We start from the raw sequence: 17,604 nt of genomic DNA, 5'->3' as shown, positions 1-17,604 counted from the left end.
TATTTGGCATTCCAAAAGCATGATTAAGACTGTAGTTTGTGAATTTACCCTATCATGTGTACGAGTTAATTGTTTTTCTGTCCAAGTTGAGTTACTAGAAATTTTTTACCGAGATTGGAAAAATAAAAGTTTGGTTTTTCTCTGATAATTTCCCATGTCTGGTCAGCCTAATTTTTTCTTGAACAATAGCTTATCTGGTCTACTCTATTCACCTTCAAGGCATCACATTAGTACAGAATATCAGGTTGTCCTTTAAAACATCCATTTCTTAACTATCTAAATACAATTAATAAAATACAAAGTCCACTGCAGCAATCTACATATATTCAAGCTTCGAAATAGGACAGGTAATTCAGCTGCCGCCTCCCCTCATTGGCTTAGAAAGGTTATCAACCACGAACTCCTATACACTATATACCAGCCTTCTCAAGAGTCCAAAAACTTCAAAATCCCAAGTCTGCAAAATTATAGTGAACGTCTTAATCTGAACTTCTCCAGAAATCAAACCAAATATCATTTAACAACCATTGAACTTTCAAAACATACCTGCATTAAGGAAAATTAGCAGGACATTAGTCAGCATAATGGACAACATTGTGATCTACATTTACAAACTGTAAACCAGAAATTTCCTTCATATCAGTAAGTTGCAGCAAAAATTTAATCTCGTAATCGTATATCAAAACAAACTTTTAAGGTCATCCTAAAGTTGCTTTTTCTCTGTAACTTACCAAGGAGCTTCTAGGGCAATCATAAAGATGAACTTTTATCCAACCTAATATTGTATCATGAAGAGTGTGTAACTCATATCTCAGTGCAACTTTGTGAAAGCAATCCAACATTAATGTTAGAGTGAAATGTTTATGGCTGTTATGCTGGTTCTATGAAATAACTGAGAATGTCCCCCGCCAATTTCTTTTACCATAAGAAAGCTATTGATTGCAAGCTGAATAATGTTTTTAGTGTTTTGATGTACATATGCAAGTGCAGTCCCTAAACCTAGGCATTTGAGATTATGCACATGCGGTAGCAATAGGTTCCTCTAGCAGCCACATATTTCATGAGTACATCTATCAGAGCTTTATATTAATGGAAAAAATGTCACCAAATAGAAGTAACATACTGAAACAAACTGAGAATTGACTCTGTAGATGTGAGAATATAAGGCCATAAGCATGACACAAAAAGGCTACAGAAATTCTCATCTCTAGCCTATACCTGTGATATGTATTCTTTTATTTTCTCTCTAACAGGTCCATCTAGAGCTCTCTCAGCAAGCTCATAAAATACGGTATTACCTTCAGGGCCATTCACTTTGTCCTTCTGCAAATATCTACAAAATTAAAGGAGTATGTATGACTGCTTAGACTCTGTACAGAGAAATCAGTTGTTGCAGATAAAGGGGCAAATACATAGTTCATCCCATCAGGTAATACTAACCTTTGCTGGACCAGTGTCTCCAATGCCTGCTTGATATTTCCAAACACCGGATGGTTTACATCATTTTCGAACAATCCCATGCGCTTTAAATGATGCCAAAGATTTTCTGCATAATAAGAATAATATGAGTTATCTTACAGAAGTATGAAAGCATTGTGCAACGCAGGCTCACAAATCCTGGTAAAAGTAAAAAATCTCTTCTTCTTGTGATAATAAACATGGGATATGTTGCTCTTTGATCAATAAGTTTTCCAAAATGATATGTAGAGCAGTCCAGCAAAGCAAATGGATTAACAACTACATGAAACCACATGAATCCAACATTTCTATCATTCATCTTGACCCTTGGCTTTAACTATACTTCTACCAATGAAATCATGGTTACTAAGCAACAATACCAAAAAAGTACCTTCTGGGATTTTGCCGCCAGCTAGATGGACAATACTAACTATAACAAAGGTAAAACCAGTTAAATGCGCTGTATTTACATCTTCAACATATTTCTTGTACACTTCTGGCGGTAGCTGACTTACAAGAATATACGATTTAGGGTCGGCAACACCTGGAGAGTGCATCATCACAGCTACGGTTATAACCAAAATTAAAATAATAAACCAACAGAGAATAGATGCCAGAAAACTGCAGATAGCTTCATATAATATAAACTATAACATCCAGATAACTGGTTTCTAACTTTTCCAAATTGTAATATATGAAAATAACTCTCATCTGAGAGAAAGTATCAAAGATTGAACTTTCCAATTACCTTTCACGCTAATTTTAAACAGAAAAATAAAGATTGATGAACAAAGGACGAATTCTGAGAGTATCATGCATGAATTTCAAGTGGAAATAGCGGCCAAAAGTATCTTAATTGAATGCCATATACCCACCAGCCACAAGGTGGCGATGAGGCCAGCTCATGCATTTTTTAAGTAAAACCATGGGCTACTAGTGTGACAGAGTGGAGGATAATCAGCCTTGTATCACCACCATTTGCAGCAACCAACAGGTGGAACCAATGATCCACTAGCTCACTACCCAATCAATGAGATTCACCAGCACTCTTTGTCTCTTTGAAGGATGAAATTAGATTACTGATCAGTAATAGGTCTTTCATTACTCACAAATGAAAACTTATGTGGAAAGATATGTCCCAAAAAAAAAAAAAAACACAACCATATGGTAATTGTACTGTATTCAAAGTAGAATAAGCAAACTGAAATTTAACAGAAAAAGAAAAATGAAGCTAACAAATTTCTTGAAAAGCCAACATAAACTAAATCTACTCCAAGCAGCAGGCTGTGATAGTATAATAATAAGGTTAAAAAGGCAATAAATTCTCACTGTTTTGAGAAGAACGGCCGAGATTTGCCGAGGCAGGACGTGACCTTTGAAGCTCTCTCAATTCATAGCCAAAAACGCTTGAGAGCTTCTCTTTGGCCACATTAATCACAAAAGCAGGAAGATTACGCTGAGAATAGTTTTTTGTAACCAAGTGAACAAGCTCCTCTCTCTTAATCGGACATCCCAAGTTCTGATGAGTTTTGAAAATGACATAGCGCACCACTTCCGCAACGAGCTTCTCTATTTCCTACACCAGTGATTTATAATTCGTATCATAACAATGCACACCAGGAAATTTATCTTAATTTTTGTTCAATAGTGAAATTTAAAAAAAAAAAGTCTGATAATCACCTCTTTCGATATATCAAATTGAGAGAAATCTTCGCCGCCGTTGGCCATCCGCAGCCCAAATTAGTTTAACAATAGTAAGTATTATTTAAAAAAAAAGGCAAATGATGGCCTTGCAATAGGACTGAGGAAGAGTTAATTGCTGGTGTGGTTAGTTTGGTAGGAGAAGAAAAGGGGCTTTACAAACCCTAACAGAAGAAAAAGGGAGGAAGATGTGATCTTGTGGCGGGAAATTACCATTTAAAAAATAACTAGAATTTTAAGAAAATTGATTCAGCGTGGAACGTACACAATTTTTAATATACAAAATAATTAAAAAATATATATATTTTTAGTATATAATTTAAATATACAGATCAAATATTATCATATAATTAGATAATTCTAAATTAAAGATAAAATAATATTTAATCGCATAATGACACATTATCTATATATCCAATTATATACTAAAAGTATATATATATATATATATATATATATATATATATATATATATATATATATAATATTAGAAAAATTATAATAAATATCCAAAATTAGAGGGTGTTAAGAAAATTGTCTAAAACTTTAAGGTTTAAGCAAAAATGCTCTCAATTTTGTAAATGACCAAACTGCTTTTATATATAAACCTTACATTTCCCATAGTTTTACTGTTCAAAATCAGAGAAAAATTTGAATTTCCCGCAAGTCAACGGGTTTTCGCACTTTTCATCGACTTTTTGTGTTTTTCGATAATTGAAAATGACAAATAAGGATAGTACATCATCCAACTTCTTGTTTGAACCAATTTATTGTTAGAATTATTGAGATTTGAAGAAGATTTTGAGGTTTGAATGTTTAGAGTTTTGATTTTGAATAATGCACAAAATATTTTGATTTTTGGTTGTTTTGTTTTAATTTTTTGAGGGATTTTATGTTATTGGATGTGTAGATTTGATTGGTGTTAAAATTAGAGGCTAAAATGCCAATTTTTGGTCAAAAAATGGGTTAGATTTACCGGCGTTGTGATAACTCCCACAAGTGCCTGTTTGGGGGGGGGTGGGAGAATTTAATGTTTTCAAATTTTTAGGGTGAGGGGAAATAGGGGAGATCCACAGGGGTCCGTGGGGAATTTTACATTAAACCATGGGGCAGTCCATGAAACTATGGGTTGGGTGGAAATTAACATTTTTAAAATTATAGAGTCTATATGAGACAGATTTTGAACAACCATAACTTTTGATCCAGGAGGAGTTACGAGGCCTGTAATATATCAACGTGAAGCTCGTTTCAAGCTCTATAACAACAACCAACTTTGTCGGTTGCACCGAATTTGGAGGCCAAAATAAAACTGTTTCAATATGTATTATACCGTTTTTTTGTTTTATTAAATTTAAGATTTTCGGTTTTTATGATTTTGAGTTTGTTTGTGACCGGGCTAGACTTTTTTGATATGTAATTTTCAAATTTGATATTTGTAATTATGATTTGCTTTTTTAGACATGTTTTATGATATAATTATGAAATTTTTGATCGATTTTTCGGTTTTCTCGTTTATAAGCTATTTGAACGTGTAATTTTCAAAATTCAGATATGTTTTTTTAGATTTTCGAGTAATTTTTTGATTATTGACATTCTTGAGTATTTCAATATATCTATTTATTCATAACATGTTATTTTTAATATAGTTTTCACAAATTAATTTTTTCGATTCGAATTCAAAAATACAAATTTCTTCTTTTCGAACGAACCCGTAGTAATTGATATTAAGTAAAAATGAAAGTAAAAGTGATATAAGAAATGTATGTAATGAGAGTGAGAGTGGGGGAGTTTATATAAATGTGATGAAGAGTAATTTTGGTATTTAAAAAAAAATTAGGGTGTTTTTGTTAGAAATAGTGAAATTGGGTATTTTTGCTTAATGGAGGGGTAATTTGGCCATTTATTATAATTTCCCATAATATTATCATGAATCTTTAATTTAAAACAATTTTAATATATTATGACACATCATCAGTATACTTATTTATATACTCAGAATATATATATAGTTTTATCCTTTGTAGAATAATTTAAAATAAAATATTGATATTTTTACCTAAAAAATCTACTTTATATATAAAATTACTATAAATATAAACGTTTAAACATTTTTATCATAAATTGGAAAAAATTTTGAAAACACTTCTTGTTTGACCAACTATTGCGAATTTTAACCTTGCTATTATTCAATTACACAAAATTTCTGTATTTTTATCATATTCTATGAGTATTTTCTTTTATCCATGCAAAGATATAAAAAATGAATTCAAATATTGAATTATTAATTGTTGATTGGATGAATTTTTTAGTTAAATCTAGGATTTAATAAGTGATTATAAAATGTTTTTAATTAAAAATTTAAATTTGGAATTGTATATTTATTAAAAAAATTAACAAAAAGATATATTCACAATAAAAATAATTTTTATATTATATTATTTTTGTAATATAAATCTTTAGCGTCTGTAAAATATGAATGATTTGTATAAACAAACCAAGTTAAGAGTAAAATTTTCAATATCCTATTTTAAGTTGAGATTTTTATTTTGTACAGAAAAACCTGACGAATTGAAAGCTTCGAATGCAAGCGGATGTTTTTATTAAAACGACGGCCAGTGGTCTAGCCTTTCCAGTCAGCATCAGCATCACCAGCACCCATGTGCGTCTCTGATCAATTTCCATCCAACGGCCACATATTTATCAAATCCAAATACTCCTTTCTCAGACCCCAAAACTCCTTTCTAACCATCCATCCTCAATCTCCACCAATATCTAAAAACGGCAGTTAATAAGCAAAAGCAACGCAAACATCAGAAAAGCTTAGAGAGAAGAGAGAGAGATGGAGAAGGAGAGAGAGAACCTTGTTTACTTGGCTAGATTTGCTGAGCAAGCCGAAAGATATGATGGTGTGGTTTTAAATTTTAATTAATGTTTTTAACATGATTAATTATTTATGATTTTTTTTTTCACTTTTTAAGTTTCTGATCTGTGAATATATAGTGTTAATTACTCAGTAATTTGTCCATTAATTGTTTGATAGAAGCAATTGATCTGTTTCGCTGTGCCAGTATTTTGTATTTTCAGTTTATTTGCCGTATTTTTTGAATTCTAAGCTCATTTGTTATTCACGGTTTAGAGTGACTAAAATGCGAGCTCTGTTTTCAAATTGGTAGCTGATTTAAAAAATCTATCATGAGTGTTAAGGCTTATCTTATGTAAGATCGGACTAGTTCACTTGCCTAACACTGAATTTAAAATTGGTGATGCCATTTAAAACTGTATTTGCTTTTATGCTGTTTTTGGTGTGTAACGTGATTGAGATCTTTGATTCAGTGTACCAAATAGCTATTTTAAGTTTGATTTTAGTTGATCTATGTTAGCAATCGTGCAATTGCCTAAGTGAATTTTTTAATAAAGAACACTTTCACATAGTGAGGTGCAACTAACATATAAATTAGATCACGTAATAGAAACTTATTAGAAGAGCAAAAATGTGAAATGTAAAGTTTTTTTCTGTGACTTCTTTGCAATTTGATTAATAATATCTGTACCTATGATTTTGGTGTATTTGAGTTTTTTGTGGGTTTATCTCATTCAACAGTCATACTTTAGAGATGATTGAAGTCATGAAGAAAGTTGCCAAGTTAGATGTTGAACTGACTGTGGAAGAGAGGAATCTGGTGTCTGTGGGATATAAGAATGTGATTGGGGCTAGGAGGGCCTCATGGCGGATTTTGTCTTCCATCGAACAGAAGGAGGAGGCCAAGGGGAATGAACAAAATACGAAGAGGATTAAGGATTACAGGCAGAGGGTTGAAGATGAGCTTGCAAAGATATGCAACGACATCCTGTCAGTCATTGACAAGCACCTCATACCGTCATCTACCACTGGTGAATCTACTGTTTTTTACTATAAGATGTGAGTATTGTTATATAGCCTTCATTTCCATGTAGTTTGAGTGCTACTTTAAAAAGAAATACTTGATTCTGATGTGGAAAAGAAAAATAATCATTTGTAGACTCTTAACTTTCGAGAATAAACTTCCAATTAACTTAGCTTTTGGTGAAATCGGATAACCATTCTTTGAAAGTTATTTTTATCAATATAGCTTCTGTATAAGGGGGATTTTGATTTGCTACCATGCTTGGGTTCTCATGCTGTTGTGTCTAATTGAGTTTCCTTGTCCTACTCTTAGTTAAATACTTGTATTGGGGTATAGTGCTCAAGATTTTCTGTGTCCTTTTTCCAATGTAATATGGTGCCTTTTAGATCCATATTCTTTACCTTTTTGTAATAGGAAGGGAGATCATTATCGTTACTTAGCTGAGTTCAAATCTGGGGAGGATCGTAAAGAAGTTGCAAATCAGTCACTTAAGGCTTATGAGGTATGTTAAATCCTTCTCTCCCCTCTCTTCATATTTTGATTTAATTATTTTGTTATAGAATATAAATGTTGAGTGTTGCTTTTGTTCTTTGTTTTACATAGGCTGCCACATCTACTGCCAGCTCAGAATTGCCTCCTACTCATCCAATCAGACTTGGCCTGGCTCTGAACTTTTCTGTTTTCTACTATGAGATTTTGAATTCACCTGAGAGGTTAACATGCACCTCTCTCTCCCTCCCTTTTTTAGACACACCTATATTGAGGAGTTTGTTCATGAGGATGATGATGCTAAGTTTTTTCATTTTGATCGTGCTATTAAATATTGGGCCCGTTGTTTACATATTCTTAGACAAACCTAAGCATCGTATATGCCATTCTCGCTGTAGCTGCTGCTAATTTATTTTAACTATGTTCATGTTTAACAGGGCTTGCCACCTGGCTAAACAAGCATTTGATGAGGCTATTGCAGAACTTGATAGCCTCAATGAAAAATCCTATAAGGATAGCACACTTATCGTGCAGCTTCTGAGGGACAATCTCACTCTATGGACGTCAGATCTGCCTGACGATGGAGGTAAATAATTTGATTTCTTGCTTTCTCCTTTCCTCTCTCACTAGTGTGCAGAGCCTTGTCTCGACTTCAAAATTGCCTTTTTCTGGTTTTTGAGTGCATTTTTTAATTTTCAGTTCACTACTTTAATTCATAGAGATTTTTTTTTACTTTTATGGAAGAATCAAATATAAAGGAAACAAAAGACATGGGCATATAGAAATATAAATTTGTGCTGGAATTTAATTTTTCTACAAACTAATTTTTGTTCTAGAAATTATATTTATCTGGTCACTTGCAGTGCAGATGGTCTTGCCAACTGTTGACAGTATATCAAACTCTTTGCTTTTCTTATTTGTAATTGTAGATTGCATATATATATATATATATATATATCTATGTGTACACACCTCTGAGTACACATAGCATTACTCTCTTTATATATATATATGGCGGATGTATATAAAAAATAATGATGCATTCCTTTTGTTTTGTTATTGATTTTGTTAGGTGAGCAAGCTAGAGGTTACGACGAAGTTCAAGCTGAGGTGACGAAGTTCAAATGGAGTTTAAATCTCGGTGATTTTTAGGTTAAAAAATATTTAACCCATTGATTTCAAGTTTGGGCCTCTTCCGAGGGCATCTTAGTTTTAAAATGTCACCTATGAATGATTAGATTCAAATTTTCCAGATATTTTATTTTTCTTATAAATCTATGAACAGCTAAACAATTATTAAGTAGCATTGAACTTCTTCTGGAAGTCAGTAAAATGCAGGATGCCTGAAAAATATGTTGGATGAACTCAATAAAACACTATATCTAGAAGCCTCACAGGAATAAACAGGAGGTCATTCCTGATAATAAAACTCAAAAAATAAATCAAAGGTTTCAACAGGCAGTGCCAAAAGAGTTGAAATGCAGGCAGTGAAAAATATGTTTAATAGATTGCAGATGTTTCAGTTATGCGCTGCCACTAAACTTTACGATCAATATTATACATACTTATTTTTAATATATAATCAGACAAGTCAATGATATAAATGTTTATATATTTATGTATATAAAATGAATAAATATATAGTTTTATTCAAACTTTATACAGTTCAAATGCAGCCATTTGGGTGATAATGCTGAGCTAGAAGTAATCCATTATGCTGGGCATGCTTTCTATCCGCCCATAACCTTCAACAAATGAATTTAAGCCATTTATTGTTGCACTTTTGTGCAATTTACGTGGGGATGATTTGAATATTCCCTAGGATTGCCAACTGCCCAAAATAATACAGGTGCCCAAAAGACAAAGACTGTTTACCAGTCGTGATATCTTAAAACAATTTTTTCATTAACAACAATCTGATAATACCCATTAAAAACTTTGGGCTATAAAAGCATGCCTGCAAGTCAATCTTTGAGCAATGCGCTTATGTTTTAACAAGTTTTGCACATAAAAATTGCAAGTACCGGAACAGAAACCGCATATAGTTAAGTATAATAATGGAAAAAAATAAAAATGTTCCAAAGAGAGGGGAGCAGAGAAGCAAAAGTGCCAATAGTCTGGTTAAAATGATCCCCTAAACCCTCTGGATTTAATATATGCCTCCAGAACAAAGCCATCAAGAAATAGATCAACAGATCTCAGCCCTTGCAGCCGAAAGGAGAGGCAATCATAATACATTAAAAACTTAAAAGAAATACAGAAGGAGCTATCTAATTCAGATCGTTAGATAAACAGAGATTGAAAGCTCCCGAGGAAGAAGCAGGACTCCTCAGTACTTACAGGACTGGTGGCCAATAATATATATAGAGAGAAAACTGCTACTAACCTAAACCCTAAAACTGGTGGCAAGTTGGGCCTGGACTAAAAATACTTAAAGAAATACAATTTATTTTATAAAATAGAGTAATTGATTTAAATGATTCAATTAGGGGAGGTTTACAGGAAATTGATATATTATTTAGAGGTTATTAGGATATAATTAAAACCCAAATTTAAATACCTAAATACTCTTACCCTCTATCATATAAATCATAAAAGTGATATTACGTACATAAATAATATGCACAAATAATGAATATCATTATATAATTAAATAATTTTAAGTTAGAGATAAAACAATATTCAATCATATGATAACAAATTATTATTTATACGTAAAATTATACATATTATTTATACACATAATTTTATTGAAACTGTAATGCTTTATACAAACCAACATCCCAGTCAAATCCTACAAACTTTAAAAGGTCTCACCCTCAACAATGGGGTTGTTGAATATTAAGACGGTAGTGTTTAAATACTAAATTCAAATTTGATGGCTCAACAAAGTCAAGAGTTTTGCTCAAATGATGAAAATACACTAGAGCTATGAATTTGGACTTTTTTCACCTGATGAAAAATGAGAATGCCTCCCAACATCATGTGAACATCACGTAGGAACTGATCAACCTTCAAACAGAAAACAAAAGAAAGCAGCCCATCCCTTAATGGGATTTGAGCTGAAATGAACTACACTATCAAAAGTTTTGCTCCAATGACAATCAAAACCACTTTCTTCCATCTACTTAAAGACTCTGGTGTTTTTTGTGCAAACCGAAAGATAATATACATCAGATTCCTAATTCACCATAACGAATAAATCAAACAATATCAAACTCCAAACCTAATCAATAAATGAATATACAGATGGGAACCCTTTTTTTTTTAACTCATTCCTCTAGCAGATTCCATCTCTGCAGATATCTACGGATTAAACCATACTGGTTGTGGGTTTTTTTTCAGGGTTTGTCTACTCACAATTTGGCATCCTCTGTCAAGAAACTTTTATTTCGGGTATATACTGCATTTGGCAGGAGTACGGTTTCAAAGATTTTATCACCTAAATCTAATGACGACACAAGATATGTCATCTTTACTGTCTCTTTTCAATGCTTCAGCTGTTAATTTTTTGGCTGCCTTCCGGGGGTCTCTGATCTTTCTTGCAATATCAACAGCCCCTTGATTACTCATCACCTGGATTATCACATAAAATAAGGAAAAATAACTTAGAATTATTATTCACAATGCAAGCATCAACTACACTACAGTTTCATTGACACAAGGAAGGAAAAGTAAGTTGACATAAACAAGTTTACCTTCCAAAGACCATCACTTGCAAGGATTAGAATGTCAGTACAGACGTCTATAGTGATGTCTTGTATGTCGGGATCTGATCGCAAATGTGATTTGAGGCTCTTGTCTCCAAAGGCACGAGAAACTGCCAGCTGCCCATTAACTCTTGGGACATCTCCTGATAATGGGATAATAATACTTAATATTAGCTCAATTGTGTACCTTATTTGATCGATTCAAAAACACCAACAAAGAATTCAGTTTCTCAAATTCAATATGGGGGGAGAAGCTAATCTAGCTACAGGGTTCCCTTAAATTGAGTTGTGATTATCAAGCAGTAAATTGCTTAGGCTTAACATATGCACTAGATCACCAAACGAGAAAAAAGAACTCAAATATCATAAAAAGGTTTGGTATCTTCCAAAGTTTGATGTAAAGTTTAGGTTATGTATGGATATCCTACAGAACTTTAGGAACAAAATGTCAAAAATCAAACTCGTCTAGAATTTGTCCATGATAAATTTGAGGTGTTTACCATCGTATAATCACAATTGCTCCAGTCAAAGGAAACATCAAATTCCTATTTCCTAATAAAAAATGGAAATTCAGACAAGCAAGAACCTCAATAAATCCTAAAATAGAGCCTGAAAAATATTACTTGAGTACAAAGGCCACCTACCAGAAATCACTTGAGTACAATCTATCCAAGAAATCTGTCTAAAAACCAACTCTACAAATTAGATCATGGTAATATTTATTATTGAAGACTACCACAATTGCAATGGCCACATCCAACATGGCAAATCTTTTGTTTTATCCACGTAAAAGGCATAATCAATCATAAAAATAGGACTTCCAGAACAAAGTCCAGAAGACAGCACTGACATGATGGGGTAGTGAGAGAAAGGTGCATATTACAACATTCGGATAACATTCTTGGTAGAAGAAAAATAATGCACCCATGATGTAGACAGAAACCTACAAAAGCTAACAGATATTGGTACCTGTCGGGCCTGAAAAATTAAAGACAATTGAAAAGCTTAAAGTGAAGTGGAATTGTGATACATATATATTAATTGAAAAAAAAATCACTACAGGAAGATCCTACAATCAATACTTGCCAGAATGCAAAGGAGGAAATGGATGCCATTCACATCTACCATAAGCTATTCAAATGCCAATATGAAAGGCTCATTTATTTAATGGGGTAATCTTGAATATTTCATCAGCAACTTCTACCACACCTAGTGACCCTAAATCTTCACCAAACTATTCCTCAATATTCTGCACTTGATCTTTATATAGAATTATGTTATGATCCAAAATGTAGGTATGAAACTTAAATTTTACGTCAAAAAGTATGAGCTTCTAGTACGGGTTTATATGTCTTTGAGCTCTCCAATATCAAATAGTTAGACTTTGAAGTTGTAACACCCCAGGTCTAATAACCCGGCCCACTGTTAAGATATTGTCCACTTTGGACACACAGTCCATCATGGGTTTGCTTCTGGGCTTTGCAACCCAAAACGCGTCTTAACAGTTAAGGAGCTCACAGGCTATTTAACCAATTCAATTCTCCCACCACTAACCAATGTGGGATCCATAGACAGAGCACACACAGACCCAACATCTCTCTCGTGCTTTGTCGATATGGGATTCGCCTAAGGGTATCACATACACCCCCCTTACGGGACTCAGCGTTCTCGCTGAGGTTTGCCCCACCATCGTTCAAGAGGACACGCAGAGCTGCTTTGATACCATTTGTAACACCCCAGGTCCAATAACCCGGCCCACTGTTAAGATATTGTCCACTTTGGACACACAGTTCATCATGGGTTTGCTTCTGGGCTTTGCAACCCAAGACGCGTTCTTGGGCCAAGCCCTGACCAGGCCTCTGAGTCCAAGGAACAAAACCCCAAAAAGGCTGGGCCGTAAGGGGACAATATCTTGGCAGTTGAGTGAAGACCCACTCGTTTCCCTGCAAGACGCGTTTTGGGTTGCAAAGCCCAGAAGCAAACCCATGATGGACTGTGTGTCCAAAGTGGACAATATCTTAACAGTGGGCCGGGTTATTGGACCTGGGGTGTTACAGAAGTGTAATTCATTCAAGGTTCATTTCATTTGGTATCAAAGTCACTATTATGTTTCTCAGTTGCAATAGTATAGTGCAGATGATGATGGTCTGACATCCACTTAGGATGTAGAGCATGGTGGTATCTTATGATTCCAAATGCAATTGAAGTATTCGCTCAAAACTAACTTTCGTATCAAATTATGCAGGACTTCATAAATCTAAAAAAGAAAAAGAGCTAGAAGCTTGGATTTCCATCCAATTTCTCAAAATGTCATTTACTCTCTTCAATACTCTAGATATTGAAGCCCGAACTTCAACAAATGAATCAAATCCACATGTGAACGTTTCTCATACTTGTAAGTGACAAGAAAAAAAAAAGTTCTTTGTATAAAAAAATTTATTGTTAAAGTAGCTATAAATCAGAGAAGGAACACACAAATATATTTGTGATAAGCAAATATTATGCTCATTAAAACCACATATTAGTACTAGAAATTTCAACCTCATACAAGAGGTTAGATGTCTTCCATGAGCCCTTCTGCTGATGGCAGGTGCAGTGACAGCTTTCCATCACCAAAACTTTAAAGTACGGTAATGTGTTCAAAACTTTCTGACAATGAGGATCATATGTGAAATTTTCCTTATATTTATTTAAATTTCCACACTATACAGAGTTGTCCTTATGACTTGGAATTTAAACAAGCCAGATTCTTTCTTAGCAATTCTACTAAAATTCAAAAGCAGTGACTCCCCTTCAACCTCTTAAGATTTATCACTCCAGAAGACTTTCAAGGATTTTTGTTCTCAAACTCCAAAATTTACACCAACATAAGCAGGGAAGAGTCAGAAATTGAGGGGAAAACAGCAGCAAAATAATGCTCAATGTAGAAGTTGCAAGACAATAAAGCTACATCTCAAGATACAGAAATTATTACTTAAGAACCCAAAATATTAATCAAAAAGCCCAAAAATTTCACACCAGATATGCTGTGAAACACAGCAAATATATTGTCCTTTCTTCCTTGGAAGTTAATGTTGAAGTATTTATAACGTGAATGGACTGCCACAAATCTCCTATCAACTAATCCAATCAGAATGCCACATCAAATCTTGGTAAGCAGATAACTCATTGAAGGTAAGAGAGACTTTCAGGAAGATGGAAATGGGAATATAAAAAATTTGGAATTATTCTACGTCCAGATAGACTAGACCACTATAAAATGTTTCATTAACTGGAAACTGAGTCAATAATATTTGCAGATGATTAACAATAAATGGCCAATCAATTCTATTTGTTTTAGAACATCAGTTCTGTATATATTAGACAATGAGTATAGTGCATTTTAATGAACTTTTTAATAATTTCTTCTACAAAGATGAAAAGATTATCAAAACAATGAACTGTGTAAGAGAAGGCTGCAGTTCAAAACCTGGCATGTTTGAAACAAAGCCACCCTTATTCTCAATGATGCCTCGTTCAGTGTTGGGCTCATGGTCTGTAGTCATCTGTGCTGCCTGGCCTCCACTTGATAGAACAGCTCGAGAATCTCCAACATTGGCTACCCATAACCTTTGACCATTTATCAAAATTGCAGTTACAGCAGTGGATCCACCCCGCCTCAAGACAGAACTCTGTGAAAGAATTGCTTGGTCTGTCTTCTCATAGGCTTTAGAGATAGATCTACGGGGGTCAGCCCAAAACTCTTCCTAGAATGTTCATAAGTGAAGATTTAGAATAAAACATTCCTAAATTAAGGTACAACTAAATCTAGACTAAAATGCATAGTTATTCTTTATAATTGAAAGCAAGATCCTACCTCCTTTAGGATATTAGAAAACAGATTCCTCTGTAGGAAAGCTTGACTCTGCATGAACCTTGCAACATGATAATCCTCCATAGAGTGATTAGCTTTTCCTTTTACTAAGTTGAAACCAAACTTGATTAAACCTTCATGGTTTCTTCCCTTACCGGCAGACGACGAGCGTCCTCCCACAAGCTACACAGAAAACATACAAATAAGAAGATCTTAAAAGACTGTAGAAGCATATATACAAACAGAAGATAGCAAAAAGCACTGCCAATTTCATTATTACTTGCACAAGACAGCAGCAAAAGCATTATACATACAACAGAGTTAGAGAAGCGTCAAATACAAGAATGTAAGCATGAAGAATTGGATTTTACTCACTCTCTATGTTTCTTCAAGGCCGGACTTTGCTGCTACTATTCTGGGAAGACTGGAGAAAGTTTGGGCAGAAAAAAATAAAAGAAAAATATAAGATTGTGGACACCACTCCTATAGATTGTTTACACTCACTATTATCTAATGGAATTTGCTGGCTGGAAACATTCTGTAGGTTCACCTAAATTAACTAAGGGATTCTCTTAAATTAATATAATGATTATAACACAGCTACTTCGACCTCTGAACATCAAAAAGCTGAAAGTCATTCAATCATCATAATAATAAACAAAGGTTCACCCAACTCCTTTCCCATCCAACGCCTTACACAACATATGAATGATCAAATTCCCTGGACAAGCAAAAGAGGTGATAATTTCCCCTCAATTAAATCCAGCAATGGGATTTGTAGCCAACCAGAGGTTTCCGAATCCCTGATAAATTCAGCAACATACACACAATTACACAACATATGAATGATCAAATTGCCTAGACAAGCAAAAGAGGTGATAATTTCCTCTCAATTAGATCCAGCAATGGGATTTGTAGCCAACCAGAGGTTTCCGAATCCCTGATAAATTCAGCAACATACACCCCCCACCCCCCAACACACACACACACACACACACAAAATCACAAAATTAGCCCACCAATCAATTAAACACCGTTTTTCATCAAACTATTAGTTAAGCAAGCATTGATAAAACAGAACATACTAATAAATTAGAAAAAGAACGAGAGAATAATAATAATAATAATAGAAAGTGGTACGAGGAAACATGTTTGACCTTGGAGTAGGAAGAATTAAAACAGCAAAATCTACCCATAGAATCAAAATTTTAGAGCACGTTCAACTACTATTTCCACATCCAAACCCAGCTCCCAAAATTCACAATCTGCCACATCAAAATCAAAACCAGATCATTAAATAAAACCTTTAAAGTAAAGCCCCCAAGACCCCATTAGCAAGTCGAAAACTTAATATAGGAAAATAACCTCTTGTACGTCAAATAAAAGTTCAAAATGAACTTTAGCTTATTCTTCTTCTACCCGTTGTTTGGTGGGGTTTTGGCGTTTGTTCTTCTTGTTTTGATTAGTTTGTGCAAGCAAATGAATAAAGAAATGATGATAGAGATAGAAGTAAGGAAAGGAGAGAGGAAGAGAACAGATGAAACCTTTTGTAAGTAGAGAAAATATATATATAAAGAAAACGATTGCGTGTTGAGAGAGAAGGAATCAAAAGATTTGAGTTAACTATGATGATATGCAGAACCGCGTAGCCTTTGCAGTTGCAGTAAGAAAAAAAATCTGTACCTACAAAAAAAAAGCTCCCACAATAGTACTCTCATTCTTCTTTCCTATTGACTTTGCTGTGTTTGTACTTCCCAATATTTAGCTCCTTTCTTTTTCTTTACTTCCTCCTATTCACATTACCTTTATCACTTTCTTTTCTGCAATTTCTAACTAAAGAAACCAGATTTAAATTCAAACAATCTTCAATTTAAACGGTGCAGAACAATGCATTTGATTTTCCACTGTAGTTTGTCATTTTACCAACTGGGTTGAAACAGGTTAAAATTGTTGCCCGTTGTCCGCCTACCTTGGCTTGAAAATTTTTGTGTTGGAAAATTAAAAATTGCATAAAAAAGGGATATTTTTGAACTGGACCATAGCGTGCTTATGAAAAGGGAAAACTTTCTTTGCAAACTGCAAAAATATGACACAGTAACTTCATCAGGGAATGACCCTGCAAGCAAGCCCTTGTACATGTTTCCATAATTTATTTCACCATTACCTTACATTTATTTAGAAATTGATGAGTCATGTCTAATTTGACTACGACCTAACAAACGTCGTTGACTGCCATGGTTAAGACCACAATCAGAATCCTTTCAGTATGTCCCCGTATGACAAACCAACTCTAATAAAATGACAATTTTCCAACCATTTTTGTTAAAAAAGTTTATTATGTTTATCCAGTTTGAGTATATAAATAGTTTATTATGTTTATCCAATTTGAATATTTAAATAGATACAGATTTGCTGGTTAATATTGAGAATGGCAGGATGATCCTTGCCGTTTTTGTTTTGTAGAGTATACTTAGTAAGACTGGTCATTATTTACCCACGTGTATAACAA

The 17,604-nt window shown here is 33.8% G+C and overlaps 3 protein-coding genes across 10 annotated transcripts; 1 reads left to right on the top strand and 2 right to left on the bottom strand.

Annotated features, from left to right (window-relative positions):
- Positions 1–114: 114 nt before the first annotated feature.
- LOC123205531 (melanoma-associated antigen 8-like) lies at positions 115–3,366 on the bottom strand. Of its 4 annotated transcripts, XM_044622505.1 has the most exons (7): positions 3,139–3,366; positions 2,788–3,034; positions 1,850–2,002; positions 1,441–1,546; positions 1,219–1,333; positions 547–614; positions 115–457 (listed from the first exon to the last, which is right to left on the bottom strand). In XM_044622505.1, the coding sequence occupies exons 1-6, from the start codon at positions 3,184–3,186 to the stop codon at positions 573–575; spliced, it is 711 nt and encodes a 236-aa protein (XP_044478440.1). In that variant the 5' UTR covers positions 3,187–3,366; the 3' UTR covers positions 115–457; positions 547–572. The 4 variants fall into 4 exon arrangements, with proteins under 4 accessions (XP_044478440.1, XP_044478441.1, XP_044478439.1 ...); XM_044622506.1 differs by lacking the exon at positions 547–614 and having other exon boundaries at positions 115–546; XM_044622504.1 differs by lacking the exon at positions 547–614.
- A 2,345-nt stretch (positions 3,367–5,711) lies between these two features.
- Positions 5,712–8,838, top strand: LOC123205530 (14-3-3 protein 7). Of its 2 annotated transcripts, none has more exons than XM_044622501.1 (6): positions 5,712–6,065; positions 6,772–7,078; positions 7,458–7,545; positions 7,647–7,756; positions 7,970–8,118; positions 8,605–8,838. In XM_044622501.1, exons 1-6 carry the CDS (start codon positions 5,999–6,001, stop codon positions 8,682–8,684), a joined length of 801 nt encoding a protein of 266 aa, XP_044478436.1. In that variant the 5' UTR covers positions 5,712–5,998; the 3' UTR covers positions 8,685–8,838. The 2 variants fall into 2 exon arrangements, with proteins under 2 accessions (XP_044478436.1, XP_044478437.1); XM_044622502.1 differs by having other exon boundaries at positions 5,713–6,065; positions 6,761–7,078.
- A 1,718-nt stretch (positions 8,839–10,556) lies between these two features.
- Positions 10,557–17,149, bottom strand: LOC123205501 (probable protein phosphatase 2C 9). Of its 4 annotated transcripts, none has more exons than XM_044622461.1 (6): positions 16,461–17,149; positions 16,253–16,360; positions 15,099–15,278; positions 14,712–14,988; positions 11,231–11,385; positions 10,557–11,108 (listed from the first exon to the last, which is right to left on the bottom strand). In XM_044622461.1, the coding sequence occupies exons 2-6, from the start codon at positions 16,289–16,291 to the stop codon at positions 10,971–10,973; spliced, it is 789 nt and encodes a 262-aa protein (XP_044478396.1). In that variant the 5' UTR covers positions 16,292–16,360; positions 16,461–17,149; the 3' UTR covers positions 10,557–10,970. The 4 variants fall into 4 exon arrangements, with proteins under 4 accessions (XP_044478396.1, XP_044478398.1, XP_044478397.1 ...); XM_044622463.1 differs by having other exon boundaries at positions 15,471–16,360; positions 16,779–16,802; XM_044622462.1 differs by lacking the exon at positions 16,461–17,149 and adding an exon at positions 15,471–15,519.
- Positions 17,150–17,604: the final 455 nt, after the last annotated feature.

Source organism: Mangifera indica, unplaced genomic scaffold (genome assembly GCF_011075055.1).
Source record: "Mangifera indica cultivar Alphonso unplaced genomic scaffold, CATAS_Mindica_2.1 Un_0008, whole genome shotgun sequence".
NCBI classification, from domain to species: Eukaryota; Viridiplantae; Streptophyta; class Magnoliopsida; order Sapindales; family Anacardiaceae; genus Mangifera; species Mangifera indica.
Note: the sequence above shows the minus strand (reverse complement) of the source record. Positions and strands in the feature narration are given on the sequence as shown.

Excerpts from the sequence above, each read along its gene's own strand:
- LOC123205530 (XM_044622501.1), top strand. The coding sequence starts at position 5,999 with ATGGAGAAGGAGAGAGAGAACCTTGTTTACTTGGCTAGATTTGCTGAG. Across the intron at positions 7,546-7,646 it reads AGTCACTTAAGGCTTATGAG|GCTGCCACATCTACTGCCAG; the intron begins GTATGTTAAATC and ends TGTTTTACATAG. Across the intron at positions 7,757-7,969 it reads ATTTTGAATTCACCTGAGAG|GGCTTGCCACCTGGCTAAAC; the intron begins GTTAACATGCAC and ends CATGTTTAACAG.
- LOC123205501 (XM_044622461.1), bottom strand. The coding sequence starts at position 16,291 with ATGGGTAGATTTTGCTGTTTTAATTCTTCCTACTCCAAG. Across the intron at positions 14,989-15,098 it reads TTTCTAATATCCTAAAGGAG|GAAGAGTTTTGGGCTGACCC; the intron begins GTAGGATCTTGC and ends TGAACATTCTAG. Across the intron at positions 11,386-14,711 it reads CTTTGTTTCAAACATGCCAG|GAGATGTCCCAAGAGTTAAT; the intron begins GTTTTGAACTGC and ends TCCCATTATCAG.
- LOC123205531 (XM_044622504.1), bottom strand. The coding sequence starts at position 3,186 with ATGGCCAACGGCGGCGAAGATTTCTCTCAATTTGATATATCGAAAGAG. Across the intron at positions 3,035-3,138 it reads AATTTGATATATCGAAAGAG|GAAATAGAGAAGCTCGTTGC; the intron begins GTGATTATCAGA and ends TCACTGGTGTAG. Across the intron at positions 458-1,218 it reads TAAAAGAATACATATCACAG|ACTTGGGATTTTGAAGTTTT; the intron begins GTATAGGCTAGA and ends ATAATTTTGCAG.